This window comes from Protopterus annectens, chromosome 4.part1 (assembly GCF_019279795.1).
Source record: "Protopterus annectens isolate FY-2018-M chromosome 4.part1, PAN1.0, whole genome shotgun sequence".
NCBI classification, from domain to species: domain Eukaryota; kingdom Metazoa; phylum Chordata; order Ceratodontiformes; family Protopteridae; genus Protopterus; species Protopterus annectens.
This window is the reverse complement of record NC_056734.1, coordinates 545313408-545339628: the sequence shown is the minus strand read 5'-3', so window position 1 is coordinate 545339628 and position 26221 is coordinate 545313408. Positions and strand designations below refer to the sequence as shown.

Below are 26221 nucleotides of genomic sequence, written 5' to 3'. Positions count from 1 at the left end.
TGACCAATTGCCAATCAGCTTCACAGCAGGGGCAGAGGGCAAGGCCATATCCAAACAAACAATCTCCAAATGGATAGCACACTGCATCCATTTCTGCCTCAAACAGCACAGGAAACCACCCCCAAAGAGGGTCAGGACACATTCCACCAGGGCAACCTACACCTCTGCAGCTTTTCTCAGAGGGTTCCCCACCAGGGACATCCTGGAGGCTGCAACATGGATTTCTGTTAATACCTTCACCAAGCATTACCACCTGCCTATCTTCTCCAAATCCAGGGCCGCTTTGCCGCCGCAGTCTTGTAGGGCATCCTAGCCAGCCCCAAGTCTTCTTGACTGCCTTCACCCTTTTCTTCAGCTTTGGGAATCTACCCAAATGTGATGACTGCAACAGTGAAACACGAAGAACATAGGACAGTTGTGTACACTTATCATAAATGTAGATGTTCAAGTGTATTCACTGTTGCAGTCCTGGTCCCCCCCCCCCTCCATCCCCCTTGTCTCTCTCTCTCTCTCTGTCTCTCTCTCTCTCTCTCTCTCTCTCTCTCTCTCTCTGTCTCTCTCTCTCTCTCTCTCTCTCTCTCTCTCTCTCTCTCTCTCTCTCTCTCTCTCTCTCTCTCTCTCTCTCTCTCTCTCTCTCTCTCTGTCTCTCTCTCTCTCTCTGTCTCTCTCTCTCTGTCTCTCTCTCTCTCTCTCTCTCTCTCTCTCTCTGTCTCTCTCTCTCTGTCTCTCTCTCTCTCTCTGTCTCTCTCTCTCTCTCTCTCTCTCTCTCTCTCTGTCTCTCTCTCTCTCTCTCTCTCTGTCTCTCTCTCTCTCTCTCTGTCTCTCTCTCTCTCTCTCTCTCTCTCTCTCTCTGTCTCTCTCTGTCTCTCTCTCTCTCTCTCTGTCTCTGTCTCTCTGTCTCTCTCTCTGTCTCTCTCTCTCTCTCTCTCTCTGTCTCTCTCTGTCTCTCTCTCTCTCTCTCTCTCTCTCTCTCTCTCTCTCTCTCTGTCTCTCTCTCTCTCTCTCTCTCTGTCTCTCTCTCTCTCTCTCTGTCTCTCTCTCTCTCTCTGTCTCTCTCTCTCTCTCTCTCTCTCTCTGTCTCTCTCTCTGTCTCTCTCTCTCTCTCTCTCTCTCTCTCTCTCTCTCTCTCTCTCTCTCTCTCTCTCTCTCTCTCTGTCTCTCTCTGTCTCTCTCTCTCTCTCTCTCTGTCTGTCTCTGTCTCTCTCTCTGCCTCTCTGTCTGTCTGTCTCTCTGTCTGTCTCTGTCTCTCTGTCTGTCTCTCTCTCTCTCTCTCTCTGTCTCTCTCTCTCTCTCTCTCTCTGTCTCTCTCTCTCTCTCCCTCTCTCTCTCTCTCTCTCTCTCTCCTTACAGAGAAGTTTTGGTATTTACTTTCTACTGGTGGTGTTCTTCCACCATAACCTAGCTCCCTATTTGGGAGCTCCTGACATTTGGGCCAAGAAAAACTGATGTAATGGCATCAGCTGCCTGATTTTATACCACCGACGACCTGACGTCATTCCTGGAGCGACGGTAACCAACGCAGAAATACTAAGCCTCTGGTATTCGGGCAGACTGAGGGCTATCCCTGACAGGATAAACCCAAATGTGATGACTGCAACAGTGAATACACTTGAACATCTACATTTATGGTAAGTGTTCACAACTGTACTTTCCTTGCTGAGCTCCTGATGTTCTTATTGTTATCCTGTGTTGGCTATGTTGTTTTTTTGTTATCCACGGACAGCTGTTATGGCAAATGCGATCTGAGGTAATCTGGAGGAGTGGGGAATTATGGGTAGGAGGGAGGAGTTTGAGCTTGGAATCTTCAGCTATTGAAGCAGCCAGTTGGTTCCGAGGGTCAGAACCGAGACCTACATTTTAATGAACAATGAAGATAGACAACACAGATGCAATGTTATGGTAAGAACATAACTTCAAGCTTAAATGGCCTGTCCATTCATCAGCAGCTAAGAGTCTTCTGTAAATCAGATTTGTGTATGCCTATTTATTAGTAGTTAATAGAACAGGTGTCAAATTTGTATTTATTTTGTTTGACTTGAAAGAATTGTGCTTAGTAAAGAGTTAACGTTAAAGTAAATATGCTCAGAGGTGAGGTTTTCTGTCATAGAGTTGTGCATGGTCTTACAGAACACATTGGTTCAGAGCACACCTCCAAACATGAGAGCTTCAGAGAAAAAAATGCCAAACTGGAATACAAGAGAAGATGAAACCAGTCATAAAACCATCAACTAGGTTTTCTTTATTTATATCTATGAATGCAGTAGAGCTATTAATAGGGTGAAGTAAAAAGGGTACCTGCTCTGAGTGGATAGGATTTTTTTTAATGTTCCTTGATTTTTGAGTTAAGGGAACAACCATTTCTGTAGATGACCAGGGGGGCTACATGATCTCTACGTTCTGTGATACAGTAAGAATGTAAGAATTCTAAGATTAACAACTGCAATCTGCTTTTGTTTAGAGTAGGGCATTCAAAAGGTGTAATTTATTCAGAGTAAAGTATTTTTATTAACATATAAACTTTTAATGAAAGTAACTTCTTTATTCTTACTTTATCTTAAAGGCTGCAGTATCAGCTATTAGCCAATTTGTAGCCTTTCTCTTTTCCAGAAGGGATACTGTGCAGCAGTTTATGCTACACTGGAATATTAGAGGACTTCCACTTTATTTTTTATTCAGTTTTTGCATTCCCTTCAATACTAGTCTGCTGAACACAAAGATGCTCTGTTACATCTGCAGCTTCCCCTCAGTTGTTTTCCACACAGGGGTTAAATTTGGATGGTGATAGCCACTGTTATATAGATGTTTGGGGAGGTTAACTGTTGCCTTCGCTGTAAGCAGAGCCAGACAGATACAGTACAGTCATGCAGTGCCTTCAGTGTCTCTGTGTATATATTTACTATCCGCACCCCTGATTCCTTTGCCTTTGCAGCTTTTTTGATGCCTGTATGCATGTGACATTGCCTTCCCCATAACCCTGACATTTAATTCTCCAAATTGCTTTTCAGACTTTGGTTACTGGTGATGTAAGCAGATGCTCTGCAGGTAGCCTGAGCAAATGTCCTGCCCTAAGTTGCAGTAGTGGATGGCGTATCAAAGAAATAATATGAATATAGAATACTGGAATGAATTGGAAAAAAATTGAATGAGACTGGAATGAATGTCTTTATTTGTTAATTACCCAAACTTGTGCTGAGCAGGTGCCAGTCTCTCCTTTCTGGGACAAATCTTGTACTTTTCAGAATAAAATCTGCAAGCAGTGTAGTTCAGATAAGAATGTTTTATTGTGTACAGTGGAGGTAGATGTCAACAATATCCGAATCAAATCTTAGTCCGTAGTTTCTGCAGTTATTATACTGTCCGTAAATTCTGTACTCAGAATGTGATAGTTACTGTCTCCAGTAACAGGGCTGATAATTATGTCTGTAGTTTCTGCACTCATATTCCTATCTTCCTGAATATCATTAGTATTCTGGAATGCTGGATATATGACCTGACTTCTGCGATCGCTGTCTAGTGTCTGTACCAAACTTCTGAGTACTGCACTGCAATGACTTTCTGCATATCGGTCTAAATTAACTGTGTCTGAAGTATCACCTAATGTTACCAAAACCCTGTAAATTTCTACACGCTTCTTTAACCTTGGTTCCCAAGCCTCGTACCATCTAAAGAAGATATGTTTGTACTCAGTGTACTGCACATTCTGCTCTTATCAATATTCTTGACTGCAGGTTATTTTCACTGATTGAAAGTGCATTCACTGAAACTATATGCAAACTGAAGCTCTGCTTTTATATGGCTGCATTTCTAAACTTATGTAAAGAGAATACAGTATTTTTGTCTAACAAAATACATTTAAATTAAACCTGATCATACAGCATATAAACAAAATGATATTAATTGATGAAAGGAAAAGCTGCACTCACAAAAGGAGAAATTAAGGCATAAGTAGTAAACTGACATTTGAGCTAAAAAAATTCAGATTAATTTACAGAGTATTCTTCTGATCTTTGATATTAGTTTTCAGTAGAAGTTATGTGTCACATTTGTTTGCATAAAGATAGTTTGAATGTTTTCTGTACTGTTAATACTGACACATTTATTTTTCTTTTCTTTTTTGTCTCTGTTAAGTCTGTATTGAAGATTGACTAGTTTTCCAAGTAGGTGGGCTGCTTGGGGACCCTTTTCAGCCATATCCCTGGCTAAAACCACAATTACAGAATTTTTTTCATGTAATATTGACTGTGTACTTGGAACATTTCATTAAAGATTAAACAGAAAATACAAGCAAGAATTGCAGTATTATGTGTCTTTATAGCATAGCACCTATACACCTGTTTCTCCTTTTTTAGGCTGTTTGGACATCAACTCTTCAGTGAAAGGAGCCCGTTTTGTTAGATTCTGTGATGCTTTTAACATACCTCTTATCACATTTGTAGATGTCCCTGGATTTTTACCAGGTAAGACTTAAAGTAATGGTAATTTGCAAAGTTTAGTTTTGATTTGTTCTTGTTACCTCATTCACTTGAAATTCCACTTATCCAAGATAAGTATAATCACTGAAGAAGCCAGTGTAGAAAAAAATGATGGCCCATTAAAATCTACTGCATTGTTGCAGCTGTTCCATGTGCAGTTATCTGTCACATCTCACTTGTTGCAGTGTTTGTTAGACTGGTGAGCCCAATTTGACACTTGTATCTGTTTTCAGGAGCAACTTAGAAGCTGTGCTCTGTTCATACCAGATAAGATTTTGTGTTTATATTTGTTATAATTTGGTCATATGTTATACTGTTAATGGTTTTGGTTTGCAGAAACTTTAACATTCATTTTTAATTTTATTTAACTTTAAGAAATACTGTAATTACTATTTTAGTTGTTTAAGCCTAGCACATTAAACCTAGGTGGTTCAGTTTGCAGTGGTTAGTATTGCTGCCTTATCTTCCCCAGTTCAGTTCCTACTTTCTACCTGGAATTTGCATATCTCGCCCCTCTCTGCTGGGGTCTAAATACAGGCTAACAGCAGTAATAATAATAACCATGATAGTAATAATAAAATTGTTAAACTGCATTCATAGGTTCATAGGTAAGTACTAGACTGTCAAGGCTGTCGGCCCAAGGGCCTAAGTAAACCTAGTCAACAAGGTTCCCTGGCTTATGCCACCCAAGAAAGTTAATTTCCTGTGCCCCTGTCGAGCAGGGCCACAAAAGTGATCCCCGGGGTGTATTTCCTGATTCCCATCCACTCATCAAGATTTTTCTTGAAGAGTGCTAATGAGGAACTTTGCTTGACATAGATGGGTAGCTTGTTCCAGAGTATAGGAAGTCTCTGGGACAGGAATATATCCCTCCAGCATGTCCTGTTTATTGTAGTGACAAGGTTTAGGTCCCTAGAGCGTGTAGCTCAGAGAGTTTGGGATTTCTTCAGGTGTAGCTTGTCCAACAGCTCTGGGTTTAACATAGCTTTATATGTTAGGCAGAGATCACCGCGGAGTAGGTGATATGCTACAGAGTAAAGCTGGAGTTTTTTGAGACGGTCAGTGTAGGGCATCTGTTTGAGGCCAGTAATCCTCTGTGTGAGGTACTTCTATGGCCTTTCCAGCTGCTGCAGATGTCTTGTGAGGTACTTTCCAAAAAGGGAGTTGTACTCTATAATGGGTCTAATGAGTGCCGAGTAGAGGGAAACAATGACCTCTTTTTTCCTGGATGAGAACCCTTTTGTGATGAGGTGTGCCACATAGAAGGATTTCCTGACTACTGTGGCGGTGTGATTTATCAAAGAAGAGACTACTGTCCACCTGGGTCCCAAGGTCTCTTATCACACATTTGGTGTTATGTAGGCTGCCATTTATGTGGTAGTTCATGGGTACAGAGTTTTTACCAAAGGGGATGACAATGCACTTTTTGGCATTGAGCATGAGGCCATCCCTCTGACACCAGGCATCTGTCTCAGTGAGGCCCTTCTGTAGGATGTCCACATCATTTGGGGACTCAACTATGGCTCCTAGTTTGAAATTATCTGTGAATTTCGTTAGCCAGAGGCCCTCTGTATTAGCCTGTACTTCAAAGAAGTAGATACCAAACAGGAGAGGTCCCAGGACTGAACCCTGTGGTACTCCACTTGTCACTGGTTTGAAGTCAGATTTGGAGTCTGCAATTTTTACAGTGTGGTTTCTGTTAGTGAGCCAGTTGGCAACCCATCTTGTAACATAGGGATTTATACCTAGTTTAGTGAGTTTAGCTATAATTCCAGAATGGGGGATGGGGTCGAAAGCCTTGGCGAGGTCAAGATAGGCTGTGTGAACCACCTTACCCTCATCTACGGCTTTGGTGACTGCCTCAAAGAAGTCGATCAGGTTCAGAAGGCATGATCTGCCTTTCACAAACCTGAACTGGGTGGGGTCCAGAATTTGGAGGTTACCAATGTCTTTGTTTATGAGTTCCATGATGATACGTTCCATGGCTTTGCAGAAAAGGCTCATCAGGCTAATAGGGCGATAGTTCCCAGGATCAGTGGTGGCTCCCCCTTTGTGGAGTGGGATAACTGTTACTGTGTGCCATTCAGTGGGCACAAATCCTGACATGAGACTATGATTGAACATGGTGCTTAGGTGGGGAGCCAGTTCATTCTGAAGTTTGTGTAAAACGCAGCCTGGGATGTTGTCCGGTCCCATGGATGATGTGTTTTTGGTTTTAGTGTGTGCAGCTTCTACCTGCATAGATGTGATTACAGGGACTCTGCATTCTTCCTATATAGATATGGGCCCTTTAGGGGGTGGGGGTGGGGGGTAAAGTTAGCACTGAACCTATCTGCCAGGATGTTGGCAATATCAGTTGGTTCTGTAATTTTTGTGCCGTTGTGCTGTAACTCAGAGCAGATCTGGGTGCTGCCATTGAGATTCTTGGCATAGCTATAGAATGCTTTGTGGTTGCCCTTAGAATCAGTGGCGATTTTTTTTCATAGCTAGCTTTGGAGGATCTTATAAGGGATCTCACCTTCTTACTGAGGCTGACCAGGAAGCTCCTCCACCCATGGCATTTTACTCTCTTTTGCAACAGTTTCTTCCTTCTGTTGTAGAGTTTGTTTATGGCAGGGAAACACCAGATTAGCTTCCTTTTTTTGGAGGATAGCATCTTGGTTCTGTTTGAAATAGCACGATCCATGCACTCATGTAAGTGCTTATAGAGTGCATTTCTGTAGGATTCAGCAGTTGTAACTGTATTGTCCATCTGCATGGGTGTCATGAAGTTCGCCACTTCTGTCTTAAGAAGCATGAAGTTGGCTTTGGAGAAATATTTTACTGTGGTTTCCTTAATGGTGGGTGGGGGTGGGTTGCGGATATCTAGGGTAATTAGCTTATGGTCAGATCTGACCAACAAGGAATTGACTTCAGGTGTGAAACACCAGTCACTCATGTTGGTAATGACTAGGTCTAGGATATTGTTGCCCCTGGTGGGGGTGTGGATAAGTTGATCCAGGGCATTGGAATTTATGAATTCCAGAAAGCTTTGAGCGAAGGAGTTGGTACATGAGTCGTTTTCCCAGTTAATGGTGGGCTAGTTGAAATCGCCCATTATTAGAGTGTTTGGTTGTACCCTAATATTTTCCAGCATATCAAGAAAAGAGGAGTGGGAATCCTGGGGCATGGTGGGGGATGTGTAGCAAGCTACAATTTGGATTGCAGTTTTGCCCAGAATTAGTTGCACATGGATAACCTCGGGTGCATTATGATGCGTAACTAGCCTGGAGGTGTGGATATCCTTAATGAATATGGACACACCTCCGCCTTTGGTGTTCTAATCCAGGTTAGATGGTCGAAAAGTGTGGTATGAGTTGTAGCCTGGTAATGCAGGGGTGCTCTCTAGAGCCTTGAACCAGGTCTCAGTCACTGCACAGATATTGATGTTCTCCATTTTAAGGAGTGCCTCGAGTGAATGCATTTTGAGATTTAGACTTTTAACATTGAGTAGCATTACCCTTAGTTTTTGCTTACCTGTTCCTGTTATGGTGGTGAATTTGTCATTTGAACCTTTCCTAAAAAAAAAAAGCACGGTGTGGGGGGGGCAAGACCCTTAGCCAGTATCCGGAATCCCAGGGGTGACAGGTGCAGGTCATCTCTGGCAAAGCATCTTGGTCTGTCGACTATGTCGTCCCAGGCAGACAGATACTGGATCCCCTCGGAATGACACCAGAAGCTTAGACAATTGTTGAAGTCGATCATTTTGTCCTTGTACTGCGGTATAATTCTGGGTAATGGCAGGATGTTACTCAGGGCTAGGGTCATACCTGCCTGGTCTACAAGATTGGAGAGCTCTTCCATATCTCTTTTCATGCAGTCCAGGGTGGTACATCTCAAATCGTTCACACCAACATGGACAATGACAGAGTCATATTTGTACTTGTTGTGGAGTGACCTGAGTGCGTGGGTTATGTGGCGGATCCTGGCACCTGACAGGCAGATGACAGTAACCTTCTCCTTGTTTAGCCTGGTGAGTGGGACATCAGTGTGCCTGACTGTAGAGTCACCTATGACTAGTGTGTTGGGTACGTTGTTTTGCCATATGGGCTGTGTTTTATTGGCACACTGAGTCTGTGGGCTATGTGTCATTTGGGTTGTGTTGGAGGGTGGAGGTTGCTTGCGTTTCTGCTTTGGAGGTCTCTGTTGCTTGAGCAGATTATTATTGAGATCCTCTGTGAATGTTTTTATGTTTCTATGTGTGGATTTTGGTGGTGTAGGTTTAGTGGGACTATGTGAGGAATGCAGTGTGGTGCAAGTGTTTACCTTCTCCTTTTGACTGTCAAATTCATTCTTGGTTGGAGAGAGCTTTACCTCCAGTTTGACTAGTTAAGTGCATCTCTCACAGGTTGTGGTGTTGGGTGGTAGGAGGAGAGGGTTGTCTGTGTACATGAGGCAGTTGCTACATTGCCCCAAGATGCCCAGATTCATTAGATAGACAGGGGAGAACACTGGGAGCTGACCCTTGGAAATGCCTGAATAAAAAACTACTTTCTTCTAGACAAGTGAGGAAAGTGAGCATAAAAGCTGTTTTTCTCTAAGCAAGTGAGGAAAGTAAGTACAAAAACTGTTTTCCTCTAGGTAAAGAGGAAGGTTGAGTGCTGTAGCAATTTGTAGCTTATTTAGTGCTAACAAGTTCTGAACAAGTGCTGAGCACGTGTAAGCAAATTCAAGTGCTAAAACTAAGAATCTGTACACAACCCAAGTCTCATGCTAGGTATGTTGCTCTAAGTAGGTGCATGTCCTTGTTATATTTACTGCATTGCTGCAGTTCTTCGGTTCTTTTCACTGTTTTCAGTTTTTTTATTTTTTACTGTTTTTTTCCAGAAAGTGTTTTTTTTTTTTTTTTGTCTTTCATATTCTGATGATGGTTACTAAATCATTATGAATGACAAACTTGTGTAGCTATATAGATTTGCAGGATTTTCATTCCTAGTGATTTTCATGTTTTGGTCATGAATGTAAAATTGAAAATTGTGAGACCCCACCACCACCACCACCACCACCAAAGTTCTCCCTTACCTTCACTTATCCTGAAGGATGGCTACTGGATCAATGGTGGCTCATCATAACTTTCCCTGGAAGACTGCACCACTGGGCCCATCCCCAGGCAGGATGAGAGCCTTACAGGCCCATTCATTCCCTTCCTCAGGGGCTTACCAGTGCTGCTAACATCATGGTTGAGGTTGGGCCCATGCCCTACCAGCTGACAGCCCTGTGTCCCATTCCTTCCCCAGGACAAACACACCAACGCAATCTGTCTGTTAGGGGCAAGAATCGGATGACAAGAGAATGGGTCAGTTTGTAGGTTGGGTAGATCTTCCTTCCAACACTTGCAGCACCTAACCCTCTGCAACAGCTCACTTGTGCTCCTCCAAAGCTGCATCAGATAGAAAGCTTGTATGCATGCCTTCATATACTTTTTCCCCTGGCTAACTGCAGTGCATGGTTTATACAGCATGTGCTTGAGAAGCTCGTCCTCCATGGGTGCAACACCTAGTGTTCCCTTTGAGTGTCATCCAAGTGGCAAGCCAAGGATGCCTCCGCCCCCTGAAGAGGGGGGGAACCAGCAGTGGTCTTTTTCTCCTGTCCTCCCTGGCCCATCCTCTATAGCTCCTGTGCCTCTCTAATCAAACATGGGTCTTTTGGTTCCCAGTCAGCTCTTCATCCCTGTGCCCTACAGGATGGGCCGAGGATTGTAAGATTCATGGTAAATTTAATCAAACAAAAGTAAGGAGATGATGAATAAACTTTATTATTAACTGAACAGTGTCTGAAATCTGTACAGAAAAAAACTGAAGAAAAAGTAATTTGTTAAACCAATAAGTGGTAAAGAAGATGATAAGAGCATCGTTACCTTACCAAAAACCCTTTCCCTAACTGTATCACTACTCAGACAAACTAGGTCTATCCATGATACCTGGGATAAGACGTATATAATGGTGTCCAGCTAGGAAAGGAAAGTGTTTTTCTTCAGTAAGGCATTTTTACTTACCCTATCATTGTCATGGAGAAGATGTTAACTAGCCTCTTACAGTAATTTATTTTATAAAAATGAAACATTCACTGATAATATCAGAATCCTGTGGGAGAATTCCTCCTTTATTCAAAGTACTACAGATGTATAGAATCAAAACCTGTAGCATCGTGACTGTCATGTCATGTTAGCCATCCGGTTATCAATCAGTTGACCTGTTCTACAAATTTGATAGAGAGAACCCTTGACTGTATTTCAGTCTGAATTCAACTCTTACTGGCTAGGCTATACCTGTGCCTTTAGGTACTCCTAGTACATTCTTGATACCACCAGAGATTTTTGTAAGGAGGTTGTTGGGCAGGTACAGTAAAGGGGGCCCTGTCATTTTGGTATGCTGGTAGGCAAAGTCCATAATCATTTAGATCATGTTTTCTAATCAGAACTCAAATATAGGGTGATGCAAAGTGTGTGTATGTGAGAGAGAATTGTTAAAAGAAAATAGATTTGGTCTCCTTGATTGTGAATCTTTAGTGTTTATGAATTCTGGCATTAAAATGTTATTATGGAGTTAACTTTTTGCTTCTTGCCTGAGCATTATCTGCAGGATATCTGAATTTCTGTGTAAACCAGACAAGTATACTCATCTGAACAGGAGAGATTGTTTGATTCCTAAGAGGGGTATACTCATCCACAACTTAGAGACTATTTTACTACACGTTCTACCCTTACAGATTGCTGTTGATAATTAAATGGTAGAGATGAGTGCTGTGGGGAAAGAAATTAGTTAAAGTTGCAAAATGCCAGCATTTTGTGTACAAAAAATCAAATTTACTGGTAATAATGGATATCAGAGATTTCATAAAAAACAATAGGAAGAAAAGGAGTAGCTACAAAAATATAACTTCGAAAGACGCCCAGAACAGAATGAAGATAGAAAATGTAAATGGCAAGAAGTGATTCAGATGGGTACTATGTAGTGGAGCAAAAAATAATTGAAATTTATGCAGAAATGTTTAAAATAAGTAACACTTTACTGGATTATATTGCAGCAAATAACAATAAAAAATAAGAAGAATTGAAGATGTTCATCGTGTTTCACTGTTGCAGTCATCACTGTAGGGTTCTTCCTGCCGGCAGGCAGTCCTCGGTCGGCCAGAATCCCAAAGTCTGGGTCCGGCGTCGGCTGTTCAGTCATGCTCTCTGACGTCAGAGCGCTAGGAGTACAAAGCTGCCAGCCGACGCCATGTTCTCCAGTCTTTCTTGCCGTGCGGTGAAAGCAATTCGCAAGTGCCGGTCGGCTGACTCCTGATATTTTTTAGTGCTTCAGTCCGAAGACTTACTTCTTCTTCTCAAAGCTAAGTACCCCGTTGGGGAAACTTTTTTCTTGCTCCAGTCCGATGTCAGAAAAAGTTAATAATTGCATTTCTTGTGGGAAGCAAATACCTCATAAAGATTTCCATTCTTACTGTATTCCTTGTTTAGGCCCTGACCATGACGTAGCTAGTTGTTGGTTTTGTGCTAGATTTAACCAACGTACGATTAAGCGGAGGTACGATTTTGCTTTTCACTACTTTGGCAGGCGATTTAATTATAAAATGTCGTCGGACACGCTTCCGACTTCCGCAGTTCACAAACGACGCAAGGATAAGGACAGGCCTCCGAGGTCCAAATCAGACAACGTTTTACAAGCAGAGCCAGCTACAAGTTCGGCCGTCATCAGTGAGGCGCTTTCGCAGCCCCTGTCATCGGCCATTTCAGAACCGATTGCCGAAATGGACTCCCACGAGGAGCAAACTAGGCCTTTGAGTACTTCAGCTGCAGGACCTTCGGACAATGCTCCCTCAGATGGGTCCATAGCCGCTGTGCAGGTACCGGCTTCCGAGGGGGTTTTCAGGACTTACAGCTTCTGATAAAGGCAAAGCCAAAGGCAAAGACTCCTTCTAAATCTGAGACACCAGCCCAGGCCTCTTCTGATCCGGGACCCAAATCTAAGTAACACTTTACTGGATTATATTGCAGCGAATAAGAATAAAAAATAAGAAGAATTGAAGTTACTTTAAACAAGCGTTGAAATGAACTAGATCAGTTTCAGACACATGAATGTGAAGTAAAGGAACAAATAATTCAGCAAGAAATCAAGTTTGAGAAGCTGAATTAGAAGTTCGTAGAACTGAAGGACAGAGCCAGAAAATAAGATCTTAGGTTCTAATCAGTCCCTGAGAATGAGGAAGGAAAAAACTGCAAAGAATTCATGCAAAAGTGCATTGGTAAATGGACTGGGGTTCCATTAGATATAATAAAAATAGAAATGGAACATAGAGTTAATACTCCATAGTATTCCTCTGGAAGGCAATCCAGATCTTTAATAAACTGCAGATATATCAATCAGCAAAAAGAGGAAATGCTTTACAAGTTATGGCAGACTGGAATCTGAGAATTTGAAAATGCAGGTTTTTCTAGGCAGTGATTATTTGATGCACAGTTTAGAGGTAATGATTTTATTCCGTTTATCAGGAAGTGTAGAGAAATGCATTTAAGATTTCAATTTCAGAAATAAAATTTAGATTAAGAATTTACGAACATAGATATGACATTGAGAAAAATAATATGAACAATGCATTGTTTAAACATACCCTGAGTTGTACGAGGGCAGATTAAAATTTTTTTTGTAATTGTAATAGTGCCATTTGATGTAATTTGATGTAAGGGGTGGGCCTTAGGATTCAAGATTGGAGTACAGGGAACTGTATTAGCAAATTGTACTTGAAGCTAACAAGTTCCCTGGTTTAAATGATTCTGTCTCCCTGTCACCACCAGATGTTCTTCGTGTTTCACTGTTGCAGTCCTCACATTTGGGTTATCTGCCTGCAGGTAGCCCTCAGTCGGCCCGAATACCAGAGTCTTGGGATTTCTGCGTCGGATGCTGTCGCCTCTTCCATGACGTCAGGTCGTCAGGGGTATAAAACATGCAGCCAATGCCATTACATCAGTCTTTCTTGCCATGAAGGAGCCCAAAGCAGAAGCAGTTCACAAGTGCCAGTCGGCCGCTACCTGAAATTTTCGTTTTTCGAGTTTCAAACCTGAAGTCTTCTAAAGCTAAGTACCCAGGTGGGGATCCTTTTTTCTTGCTCTAACCGATGTCAGAAAAAGTTAACAATTGTTTTGCCTGTGGAAAGCAAATACCTCACAGAGATTGTCATGCTTACTGCATCACCTGTTTAGGCCCAGACCACGACGTCCCTCACTGTCGTTTTTGTGCCTTGTTTAACACCCAAACTATTCGTCGTCGGGCTATCTTTGTCACTAAATCCTTTCACTCTTGTTCTCCATATTCCGAAATGGCTTCCTTAAGCCATCTGACTACCGATCTTCTGAAAAAATGTAAAGATAAAGACAGAGATAGACCGCATAGGTCCAAACCTGCCGATGAAGCTTCCGTTAAGCTAGTCGCCAGTCCACCGGTACTCAGCGAGGTGCCTTTGCAGCCCCTGATGCCCACTTCTACAGATTCTCAGGCCTCTGCTGAGACCCATTCGGAGTCCGGTATGCCGCGAGATGCTTCTTCGACTATGGAACCTGCGGATGTCTCTACCTTGGATGGGTCCGGAGCCGCTGTGCAGGCACTGGCTTCTGCGGGTGTATTCCGACCTACCGATGTTCGTATTAAACCAACAACTTTGTTTTTAGCTAAAACTACTGTGTTTCTCAGGCCTAGAGTTTGCACTACGCCTAGAAAACTGACGACCAAAGCTGATGCTCAAGCTCCCATGCTACAAAAACAAATGTTTAGAATGGCTGATGACCTTATTACTTTAATTAGGGGGAAGCCAGCCTTCCCCTGCTAAAAGACAAAGAATTGAGTTTCCTTCTGATTCTACAGACCAGGAGTCCGATGACTCTGACCCTTCTGATTACCCTTATCAACCTATGAGGATTCAGACGCAGAGGACTCCATTCCCTCTGCCTTCCCTCCAGAGGATTTTTCTTTTGGTGAAACCTTGCATACTTAAGAGAGCATTTCCGCTGGGAATGCCAGGACTATCCTCAGTCCAAAAAGAGACTCAGTGAATTTTTAGAGTTGCCTCAGCACAGGCCTCTAGCTATACCCCCTGTCCTGGATATTGTAGATGATGTCTTCATGGAATCCAGTCTTACTCCAGACACTTTACCACCGGCCCCTAGAAAACCTGACAGGTACTAACAGAGTACCTGATTCTCACACATTTCTCTTTAAGAATCCTACTGCGGATGCAGAGACCATTTCCCAGGGACCTAAAGACATTAAGGCTACTACAGTCAAAAACCCTACCCCTTCAGACAGGGATTCCAGAGCTTTAGACAGATGGGGTAAGAAGGTATATACCTCTGCAACTCTGTCCATCAAGAGCATTGAATTGCCAGTTTCACATGTTGAAGTACCAGCAGCATATTATGGAATTAATTAAACAAAAATTGGTGTTACTTCCAGATTGTGCAGAAAATAAAGATTTACAAGAGTTAATGCATTCTGCAAACCAAGTTAGTAAACATACTTTGCAGAGTGGTTTTGATGCCCTAGAAGCATCTTGCAGGGCTGCAGTCACTGGGTCTGTACTGAGAAGGCATGCTTGGCTGAAGGAACAAATCTTGCCAGATTATGTCAAAGCAAAATTACTAGATGCTGCTTTAAATCAGGACCATTTGTTTGGAACCAAAGCAGAAGAAGTTCTTAAAAGATGGAGGAAAAAGCTAAATCTATGCAAACTGTCAAAGAATTCTTACAGGTGCAGCCATCTAGATTCAGTAGGCATTGGCCTTCTAAAAACTGGTTCTTTCCAGCTCCTTCCAGGCCTTCTCAGTCCAAACCCAGGGGAAACAGACCACCTAGACTACAGTCTCAGGGTATGCAGAGATCTAAACAATGGAGTGCTCCCACCTCAAAATCAGGGAGTGGTAAACCACACCCTTATGGAAAAAGTTAACAATGACTTTTTAATTATCCTTCCCAGCCATGCCCAAATACTTGCGCCCCTAGGAGGAAAACTTGCCTTTCATACAAAAAACTTGATGTCCATTACTCAGGACCGATGGGTTCTAAACATTGCATCCCAGGGATACAGATTTTACTTCCATTCACTGCCAACCCCAAGCAGGTTTCCAGACCTTCCTCTAAACCACTGGGCACTGGCTCAAAAGCAAGTACTTTCCCTTCTCAATATCAGGGCTATTCAACCTGTTCCAGTAGAACAAAGGAGACAGGGTTTCTACTCCAGATTATTCCTGGTGCCCAGAAAAGAGGGCTCTTGGCACCCTATCCTGGATCTATCAATTCTCAACACCTTTCTGGTGGTCTCAAAATTCAAAATGCTTTCCCTGCAACAGCTTCTCCCTATGCTAGCCAAGGATGCCTGGTTAGTCACCCTAACTTAAAAGAAGCTTATCTGCACTTCCCCATAAGGGAGTCTTGCAGGAAATATCTACGTTTCAGGGCAGGCTCTATGCACTATCAGTTCTCTGCACTTCCCTTTGGCTTATCTACTGCGCCCAGAGTATCCACAAAGTGCCTGGCTCCAGCCATTGCGTACTGCAGGCAGAGAAATATTCAAGTTTTCCCATACCTGGACGATTGCCTGATTCAGGCGGACAGTTGGGAATTGCTACTTCAGCACCTGACATTTGCAAAAAGACTCCTAACTTCTTTGGGGTACACCATCAATGAAAAGAAATCACAACAGGTGCCCAGTCAAAAAATTGTATTCCTGGGAGCAAGCTTGGACACGACTTCCCTGATGGCATTCCTCACTCCAGAAAAGCAGGTCTGTTTGACCAACTACTTCGAACAAATGGCCACCAAAACCCAACTATCTGCAAGGAAAATACTGAAAGCCCTAGGGTTCATGGCTTCATGCATTCTGCTAATTCCATATGCAAGACTGTATATGAGGAAACTTCAGTGGTACTTAAAGAGTCTTTGGTGTCAACATTCTCAGGACCAGGAAGCAGTGATTCCCATCATACCTTATCTAAGGGCAGAGTTCCTTTGTTGGGCAGAAGAATGCAACCACAACAAGGGACTGCCCTTCACTCAACCCCCCACTGCCCAAACCCTGACAACAGACGCATCAGACTATGCATGGGGGGCTCACTTGGCAGGCAAATGCATTCAAGGCAAGTGAAGCCCTGGACAAATTCTCCTGCATATCAATCAGAAGGAGATGCTAGCTGTACAGAATGCTGTGACAGCCTTCAAATACCTAATCCTTCCAGGACAGCTGCTGATAAAGACAGACAACACCACAGTTATGTGGTACATAAACAAGCAGGGGGGAACCCATTCCTACCCACTCTGCAGGTTAGCCATAGCCCTGTAGATCACATCCTTGTGCAACCAAGTGCACCTTCACGCTCAGTTCCTGCCAGGCAAACAAAATTTACTGGCAGACGACTTAAGCAGACATCTACTGGACCCATACGAGTGGAAACTGGAGCCCAACTCCTTCAAACTTCTAATCCAGAGGTGGGGTACACCAGAATTGGACCTCTTTGCCTCCCCCGAGAACCACCAGTTGAGCAAATTCTGCACCAGGAACCCTCACAGCTGGGCCTTGAAGGTGGATGCCCTGTCCTTCACATGGGAAAACCTCTCAATTTATGCCTTTCCCCCTCTGCCCCACCTCTCAAAAGTACTACTCAAGATCAAACAGGACAGGCCAAGGGCAATTCTTATTGCCCCAGACTGGCCATGCCAGCACTGGTACCCACTCCTACTCAGTATGACAACAGTGCCACCCTGGCACCTACATCAGACAACTTCCCTGCTGTCTCAGCAGGAGGGAAAGATTTTTGCATCCACAGTTGCAAACCCTAAACCTTGCAGCCTGGCTTATACCCTGACTACACCACCAGCAACCCTCAGCAAACAGGTGCTGGACGTCATTCTTGAGGCCAGACGGCTTAGTACTAGGAAATCCTATGCTGCAAAGTAGAAAATATATTGTTCTTGGAATCAGTCTCAAGGAAAGGACACAGCAGTGCCCTCCTTACCTCAAATCCTGAATTACCTAGAAGAGCTGCTCCACAGAGGCCTATCCTTCTCCTCCATTAAGATTCATGCCTCTGCCATCTCAGCTCATTACAATACTGAGCCACCTCTCTTTTCTCACCCTCTCATCAAACAGTTCCTGAGAGGGGCTAACAATTTAAGGCCCACCTAGAAGAGCTCCCACCCCTGCCTGGGACCTTAACTTTGTACTGGAAAAGCTCATGCTTCCCCCTCTTGAACCTGCTGCTTCTGCAGAGTTAAAATTCCTCTCTTGGAAAACAGCCTTGCTTATAGCCATAACTTCGGCAAGAAGATTGTCTGAGTGACAGGCACTAATGGCTGTGGAACCCTTTATTATTTTCCATGCTGACAGTGGTTTCCCTCATGACTAACCCGTCCTTTATGCCTAAGGTGGTGTCCAGTGTGGCTCTAAACCAGTCCATCCATTTGCCAACCTTCTTCCCTAATCCTCAGAATAAAGGGGAAAGGATACTGCACTCCTTGGACGTGCACAGACAGCTCAGGTAGTACCTTGACAGGTCTAAACCTTTCAGAAAATCTGACCAGCTGCTAGTCAGCTTTACTTCAGGGGCAGAGGGCAAGGCCATTTCAAAGCAAACCATTTCCAAATGGATATCACACTGCATCCATTTCTGCTACAAGCACCATTGAAAACCTACCACACAGGGCATCAGAACACATTCCACTAGGGCTACTTCCACCTCTACAGCATTTCTCAGGGGAGTCCCTACCAGGGACATTCTGGAAGCTGCAACCTGGAGTTATGTACACACCTTCACCAAGCATTACCACTTACCTAATTTTTCTAAGCCCAGAGCTGGATTTGCCACAGCAGTCTTACAAGGCCTGCTAGCCAGCCCTGACACTTCTTGACTGCCTCCTCCCTTCCTCAGCTTTGGGAATCAACCCAAGTGTGATGACTGCAACAGTGAAACACGAAGAACATAGTACAGTTGTGTACACTTACCATAAATGTAGATGCTCGAGTGTATTCACTGTTGCTGTCCTGGTTTCCCTCTCTTCAGCCCCCTGGTTTCTCTATCCTTTCTACCTATCCTCTTTGTGGCCATTTGCAGTTGCAGTAGTATTTACTTTTTACTGGTGGTGTTCCACACCATATAATAGCTTCCTATTTTGGGGGCTCCTGACATTTGGGGCAAGAAAAACTGATGTAATGGCATCGGCTGCATGTTTTATACCCCTGACGACCTGACGTCATGAAAGAGGTGACAGAATCCGACACAGAAATCCCAAGACTCTGGTATTCGGGATGAGTGAGGGCTACCTGCAGGCAGATAACCCAAGTATGATGACTGCAACAGTGAATACACTCGAACATCTACATTTATGGTAAGTGTACACAACTGTACTTTCTTAAGCTTAGATCAGCTAAACTTTAGATAGTTCATGGTTTGGCCAGTAGATGGTAGTGTTGGACAAGAAGTATTTTAACAGTTTATATTTATATATATATATATATATATATATATATATATATATATATGGTTCTAGGTTATAACATCGACAGCTACTTTCACCGACAACAGAAACATCGACACCACATAATCGACAAACCATAACCACGACACCTCACATGCCCGACAAACAAGTAACCGACAGTCCACAAACACGAAACCCCATACACTGCACACACCACAATAACAACAATCAACTAACAAAACACATCCCTATCCAAAACCACACACAGAACACAAGCACACCAAAATCCTCACAAACCCACACTAAACCTCACACACACACAACTATGTACAACCCAAACCCTTACCCTAAGGTCCGTCACTATCGCACACTCAGCTAACCTGCGCCCTAACTCACTTAACCCGCCCCTATCCCAAAAATAGTACTACCGCACACTTACCTAACCAGCGCCTAACCCTAACTCACTTAACCCTAACCCAAAAATACCACTACGCACACTTACCTAACCCGGCCCTAACCCTAACTCACTTAACCCACCTAACCCAAAACATACCACTACCGCACACTTACCTAACCCGCCCTAACCCTAACTCACTTAACCCACCCCTATCCCCACAGACTGTCACTATCCACACTTACCTTACTCGCACCCTAACGTCCGTCACCACCGCATACTCACACCGCCTTCTTTCCAAGTCACTATCCCTGGCGTCGGCGTTTTCATCCGTAGCGTCGGTCTTCCGAATGTCGATCATCTGGTGCCCGCTAATCCGTTGTCGGTGATGTCGGCTGTCGATCTTCTAACCTAGACCCATATATATATATATATATATATATATATATATATATATATATATGTGTGTGTGTGTGTGTGTGTGTGTATGTGTGTGTGTTTTTAACTGTTGGCTTTATTATTAAAGTGCTCTCTGAATTCGATTATTGGAGTGATGGATCCGGGTCGTCCTTCCTGAAGTGCTTTTTTATTTTGTTTCTTAGTTCTGTGTTTCGTGGATTCAGTTTCTGTATCTTGCCTCTTACACTTTATCCTTTGTGAATGAAGACCTACAAATGTGAGAATTGGCACTTTTGCATCTTCAAAAGAGACTGGAGAAATTTGAGAAAAGTGGTAGGATGGATGAAACGATAAAACAACAAAAAGAAAAACTGCAGACAAACTGAAGGTACTGTCTGAAAAGGGTATGAGTAAAGCAGTTTCTGGTATTTCAGAGAATGCAAGAAAAAAGCTTAAAGAAATGCATGACCATTCCAAAAAAAAAAAAAAAATGAGAGAAGCAATGCAGTAGAACAAAAGAAATCACTTGAATAGATCTTCATATGTCGATATTATTTCCTGGACATTAATTATCTAGTACAAGAACACAGATTTAGCTTATATGAACTTGTAATTGATAACCAGAAAAGAATAAGGAGCATTCCTTGATAAGTATAAATTATATTTTATATTTCACAGTTTCTTGATTATTATACTTGTAACTATATGGTAAATAGAGTAACAGAATATGTAGAGGAATTTATCTGCTTAACTGCTGTTAACACAAAACAGTAGCTTGTCATTGGGTACTAAAACCAAAATAAGGCTGCAGCTTTTGTCTAGAACAGAAAATTAATTTGTTCAGTTCAAGAATGTATCCCTCATTTTTGCTTAGAGCTAAGTATGAAACATTTAAATAGGACTGTGGGAATAGGGCAGCCAATGGCTATGCAGATGTTCTCTGTAAGATATTCTGAAGCTGAGAAGTTGTGTGGTTGTAGATATTTGACCTTTACTAGATTATGCTTCCTTTAAAGTAAAAATGTATACAGTCACCCTAAAATAATGATAGGGAAACTACTTGGGTTATGTGCTTACCACTCTTTTAGACCTGATGGAAGCTGTGGTGGCATCCTCATATTTATTAGGGACCTCAAAATAAATACTTGAAGATCCTCAAGTGGAGCTTGCAGAGATTGAAATCATGATAAAATGGATTAGCTATCAGATCATTGCAGGCCACAGAACTCCTTCCATGTCTCCAGAAAATTGCTCAATATTCTTAAATATTCTTGTCGAGCAGGAATGCTGTTATGCTAGGTGCTTTTAACTACCCAGATGATTAACTGGTGGACCTACACCACTAGCGTAGGATACACACTCAAATTCTTACATTTTATAAACAAGAACTTCCTCAGTCAGATTATAACTTAATATACTAGAAAACAGAGTATACATGACCTGGTCACAACAAACCTAGCTTCTGTTTCCCTCTGATTGGCCAGTTCATACCACAAACGAGTAAGTCTCTGTATCAAACCTTCAAACTGTTGAAAACAAATCTCACAGAATAATTCAAGGACTTTAAATGTGCATGCCTCCTAAAATTCTACAATGATGCCTGTAAATTAGAGTATAGTGATATTACTCACAATGTCGATAATTCTAAGAGTTGTGCAAAAACGTTCTACCCAAATCTGAACAAATATATCAGATTGGCAGTCTCCACAAAATCTGTGCCAACGGGGAGGTTTAAAAGCAAACCTGCATGGTGGTCCTCTGTTAATAAACTGTGTGCTAAAAAGACAAAACTGCTGTATAACACAACAAATAACCCCCAAACTAAGGAGAACATCAAAGAGCTAAATAAGAAGCTAACAATGTACATAAGAAAAAAAAAGCATACCACAAACTCAAGTCTAGCCACAGAAGCCAAAGACAACAAATCCTTGTATCCTTCTGTAGTCATGTCAGAAAAATAGGAACTAACACCCAATATTGCTCCAAGGTTATTCACAATGGTAAGAACTACTCAAATTCAGTGGGTATTGCTAACATACTAGCTAATAAATTTAGTACCAACTTTTCCACTGAGACATCTATTCCAAAACCCACTTAGCCTTGATGGAATCATATCACCAATCATCACAAGAGAGCACATACTGAAGGTATTCTCCAAAATGAGTAATACGTCATCCATGGGGCCTGACAGCATACCAGGTTGCCTAATTAATAGCACTAAGCAAACACTGGCAGATCATCTCCTGAATTTCTTCAACTGTAGCCTCTCAACTAGTTTTGTCCCACATGAGTGGCGCATAGCTACTGTAATGTTAATCCACAAGGGTGGCCCCCACCTCCATCCTCAGGAATTAGAGACTCATCAGCCATACAAGTCTTATATGCAGAGCCATGGAACATATCGTTTTGGACCTAATTAACTGTATCAAAAATGTTATTAGACTTGATCCCCAGTAATATAGCTTTGTCAAGGGTGGATCCTGTCTAATGAATCTTGTAAGTATCTTTGAGACAGTTGCTGAGGCTGTTGATTATGGACGAGCTGTTCACACAGTGTATTTTCACCTTGCTAGGATTCAGTACACGCCACATAATAATATAATTAATGAATGGAATGAACTCCAAGGTGACCCATATGTTGTTAGGCAGATAGCCCACTGGCTTAGAGATAGGACTCACAGTGTAAGAGTGGGGTAGGGGTGTCCCCTGGGAACATACAGGGATCAGTTGTGGGACCTCTTCTGTTTGTTGTCTAATTCTCTAATCTCCCATTATCAAATGAAGATCTCTGGTTAGCAAAATTCACAGACGATTGTAAGCTAGGAGTTGTCAAGTTCCCCTCAGACATACATGTACTCCAAATGGGCTGCAACTTGGTGCCAAAAAGTGCAACATTGTAGTCTTTGGTAAGCACCCCTACCTTCTGCTTACAGCATAGATACCGCACCTCTTCAAAATGAAAATGTGAGAGATCTGGGTAAGTGGGTAGACTGCTTCCTATACTTGACCATAATATTCAAATGCACGCACAGTTTATGGGTAAAGGTGCATCTTCCAGCTCTAAAGAAGTCCTGACCTCCTTGTATTCCACACTGATTAATTATTGAGTATAATACCCCTTAGCAATGTACCTCACTAGGCTTATCAAGCAGTTGAAAATAGCCCAAAGGTTTATAACTAAAAAGATCAGGATCTTAAAAAACATAAACCACCTGGAGGCATTGTCCCTGTACTCTGTTTCATATAGAGTCTGGAGGGATGATTTGTGCCTTGCTTATAGGGCTATATGGATCAAGTAGTCCAAGAACTCTTGTAACTCAGTAAGTCAAGCAATCCAGCTAGCACTAAGTTCAGTGGCCTAAATATATTCTAAAAAATAACTAAGATTAGGAAAAGGAATAGCTTTCTCACACAGGGCCTACCCCTCCTGTTGTACAACCTCCCTGTCCAGAATAAGCAGTGTGACACACTATCTTTAAAAAAAGTTGCACAACTAGATGGGTATTCACAAACTCATTTCTGGTATGACTGGCCTAGCCCCCCTTGAAAAAGAGGCGTAAAGGTGGATATTGGTAAGGCTGAATGGCCTCATTGCTCAGTTGCCTTGTAACTCCTGTGATCCTATATGGTGAGAGAAATTGATTCTAAATGAGATCTGAGTGAAATACCAACTAAATACCAGTCTCACTCTGAGCAACAAAAGGGGGGTAGGGTAGAGTGAAAGTGGCATGATCTGATTGGCTAAGAAGAGGAAATACCACTGAGCTCAACAATGACATAGGGTGGGCACTAAAATTAACCATATAGACAGTTAAACAAAGATGACCTTTAAAACTAGATGTGTTTAAGTGAGCGCTAAAGGTCTTGTTGAGCTAGTGTGCCAGGAAGTAGGTTTAAACAGAGAGAGATGAATCTTAAGTAGGCTTGTAAACATGTACAATGCAGCTTTTTAAAGATGGATGTATAGAAAGAGTGAGTATAATATTATTAAGAATAGCACAAGTATAAATCCAGCAGGAAAAGGCAGAACAAATAGCAGTTTATGTTATTGCTAAGTGCTGTTTCTCTGTCCAGAGAAGCTCAGAGACTTTAAATGGGAATGCAGATGATGGAAAAATAAAAATAGACTTAACATCAGAGGAGAACAATAGCTCCAAAAATTGAGGGATTTTAAGAGTTAGTCATTACATATTGTTAGAAATATAGTTGTAAGGGGAGTTGGGAGAGAGTTATAGACATGTATATTGTAGACCAAATAAATCAGAAGATGGAAATTCAGCAGTCAGTAACAATAAGACAAGGGCAAAGTGGAGATTGCTGGGGGGGGGGGGGTAAAACTGGGATCATGACAGTGGAAAAAAGATAACAGGGACAAAATTTTGTGGGAAGTATATATAGGTAAGAAAGACGTATAGTTTAAATAATGGATTCCTTGTTAAGAAGAGTTTTAGCATATATCGAAGAGTCTAGCCTAAACGGGAATATATAAAGAAGCTCTTGGCAGAAAGGGAACATAAAGAATTCACAAAACATAATTGTAAAAGTGTATTGCACCACTCAAAGGATAAAAGAAAATAGATGTGATGATGCTTCTTTAGAAGGGAGCCTGCTTAAAAACAGAGGATCCAGGTGGGTCATGGAAGACCCCTTTTCAGTCAAGACCCAAGGAGAAAAGCTTCAAAAATACATTTAGTGGGAGAATAACATACAAAGAGATTATAGCAGACCCTTTGTGAGCACAAACAATATTTAAAATATAGTCAAGTCAAAAGTCAAGTCAAAGAAAATGTTATTGTCATTCAGAGCTACACAGCAGTGTAGTTGAACGAAATTACAATGCTTCGTTCTCAATGCAGGAAACAGTTGCGCATATAGCCAGAGAAAAATTAATAAAATATCACAGCAAAAATTTAATAAGTAACAATTTGTAAGTAAAATAGGACAGCAGTGGCCCACACTCATCCCAGAACAGGAGACAAGGAAGACAAGGAACAATATGAAGGTAATATTGTCAAAGTAAAATTGAAACAATAGCAGCATATCTATGATTAGACTGAATTATTGCACAGTTTGTATATTGCACTTTACAGTCCTTCAGTGTGTAGGTGAGCAACCTTAGTATTGCACTTAGTTATTGCACACCCATAAAATAAGCCCCTTGATAGTCTAATTATGTAACATATGTCACGGTTCGTTTTTCCCAAGAGTTCAACAGCCTAACGGAGAGTGGAAAGAAACTGTTTTTAGTCTGGTGGTCTTACAATGCAGGTCTTATATATGTAGTGATTACAAGTTCAACATACACTAGGTGTCTAGACGAATGTAACAGATAATAGTTGTCAGAGAAGGAAAAGTTAAAAAAGGGTAGGGGTTGCAGTAGAGAAAGTACTTAGGGTACACCAGTTGTAGAAGCGTGAGAACAGGAGTACAAGAAGAGAAAATGATAAAGGGCTAAGTGTAAAAATGTGTGAGGGGGATTGCATTATTAATCTGCATGAATGAAAGACAAGGAAGATGTATTTTAGTGTGAAGATACTGGCCAGGAAAAATAATTACTTTATTGTCACTGCATTTGTCGCATATAACTATGGGAGAAATATCAGAGAAATATGATTATGGAGAATGGAATTTTTCTTTTAACAGTGGAATTGTTTCAGGAGGACCTAGAAAGAATAAAATCAATATAAAATATAGATATTTTGAAAAGTGTATGTGTATGTCTGGACTTCAGGATTTAGTGTTACTGCATTAAAAGGAATGAGGGAATATATGTATTTCTCTGTGAAATATTGAACATAGACATGACTGAACAGATGATATATTTGAAAGAACCATGCAGTTATTGTTCAGAAATATGAAACTCTGTCCCTGTTAGTCTCTGATCATGCACCAGTACAGCTCAGAATGATAGGAAGAAATTTAGGGATGCATTGACACAACTAAACAGATTTGCATTTTCCAATATACTTGATGAAAAATAAATGTTTTAGTGGCTGTGTGACACCCACCACTGCTACCAGTATGTGATGGACATCAATATGTGTTGTACCCACACTAGACCAGTAATCAAGGACCCTGAATCCTCACCACTGTGCACTTGGAATACAAATGGATGCACTCAGTATTTCCAGATGCATACCTCTCTGCATCAAATACAGTTTCACTTAAGAACATGCAGGGAACACACTAGGCCTGGGGTCTGGATGTCTCTATATTTGTCTCTCTCCACATCCCCAATAAGACCTCCAACTGGTACAGCCATAGGGTTTGGTCCTCAGCCGAGTGGCCAAGCCAAGTCTTCCAGCACCCTCTCTGTAAACCCAGTGCTTCGTGTCCCTGCCCCAAGTAGCTGACACACACAAACTTTGAGAGATTTGATTTGCACACACACCTGGGAAAGGCTTGCACAGGTCTACTAGCTATGCCTTCTTCTGCCCAGATATAAGGTAGATTGACTG

General features: G+C 42.0%; 1 protein-coding gene across 1 annotated transcript in view; it reads left to right on the top strand.

Annotated features, from left to right (window-relative positions):
* PCCB (propionyl-CoA carboxylase subunit beta) overlaps window positions 1-26221 on the top strand; it is a 1126289-nt gene that overhangs the window by 763187 nt on the left and 336881 nt on the right. The window contains exon 11 of the mRNA XM_044070351.1: window positions 4350-4457. Coding sequence (XP_043926286.1) covers window positions 4350-4457 — 108 coding nt within the window. The remainder of the gene's footprint in view (window positions 1-4349; window positions 4458-26221) is intronic.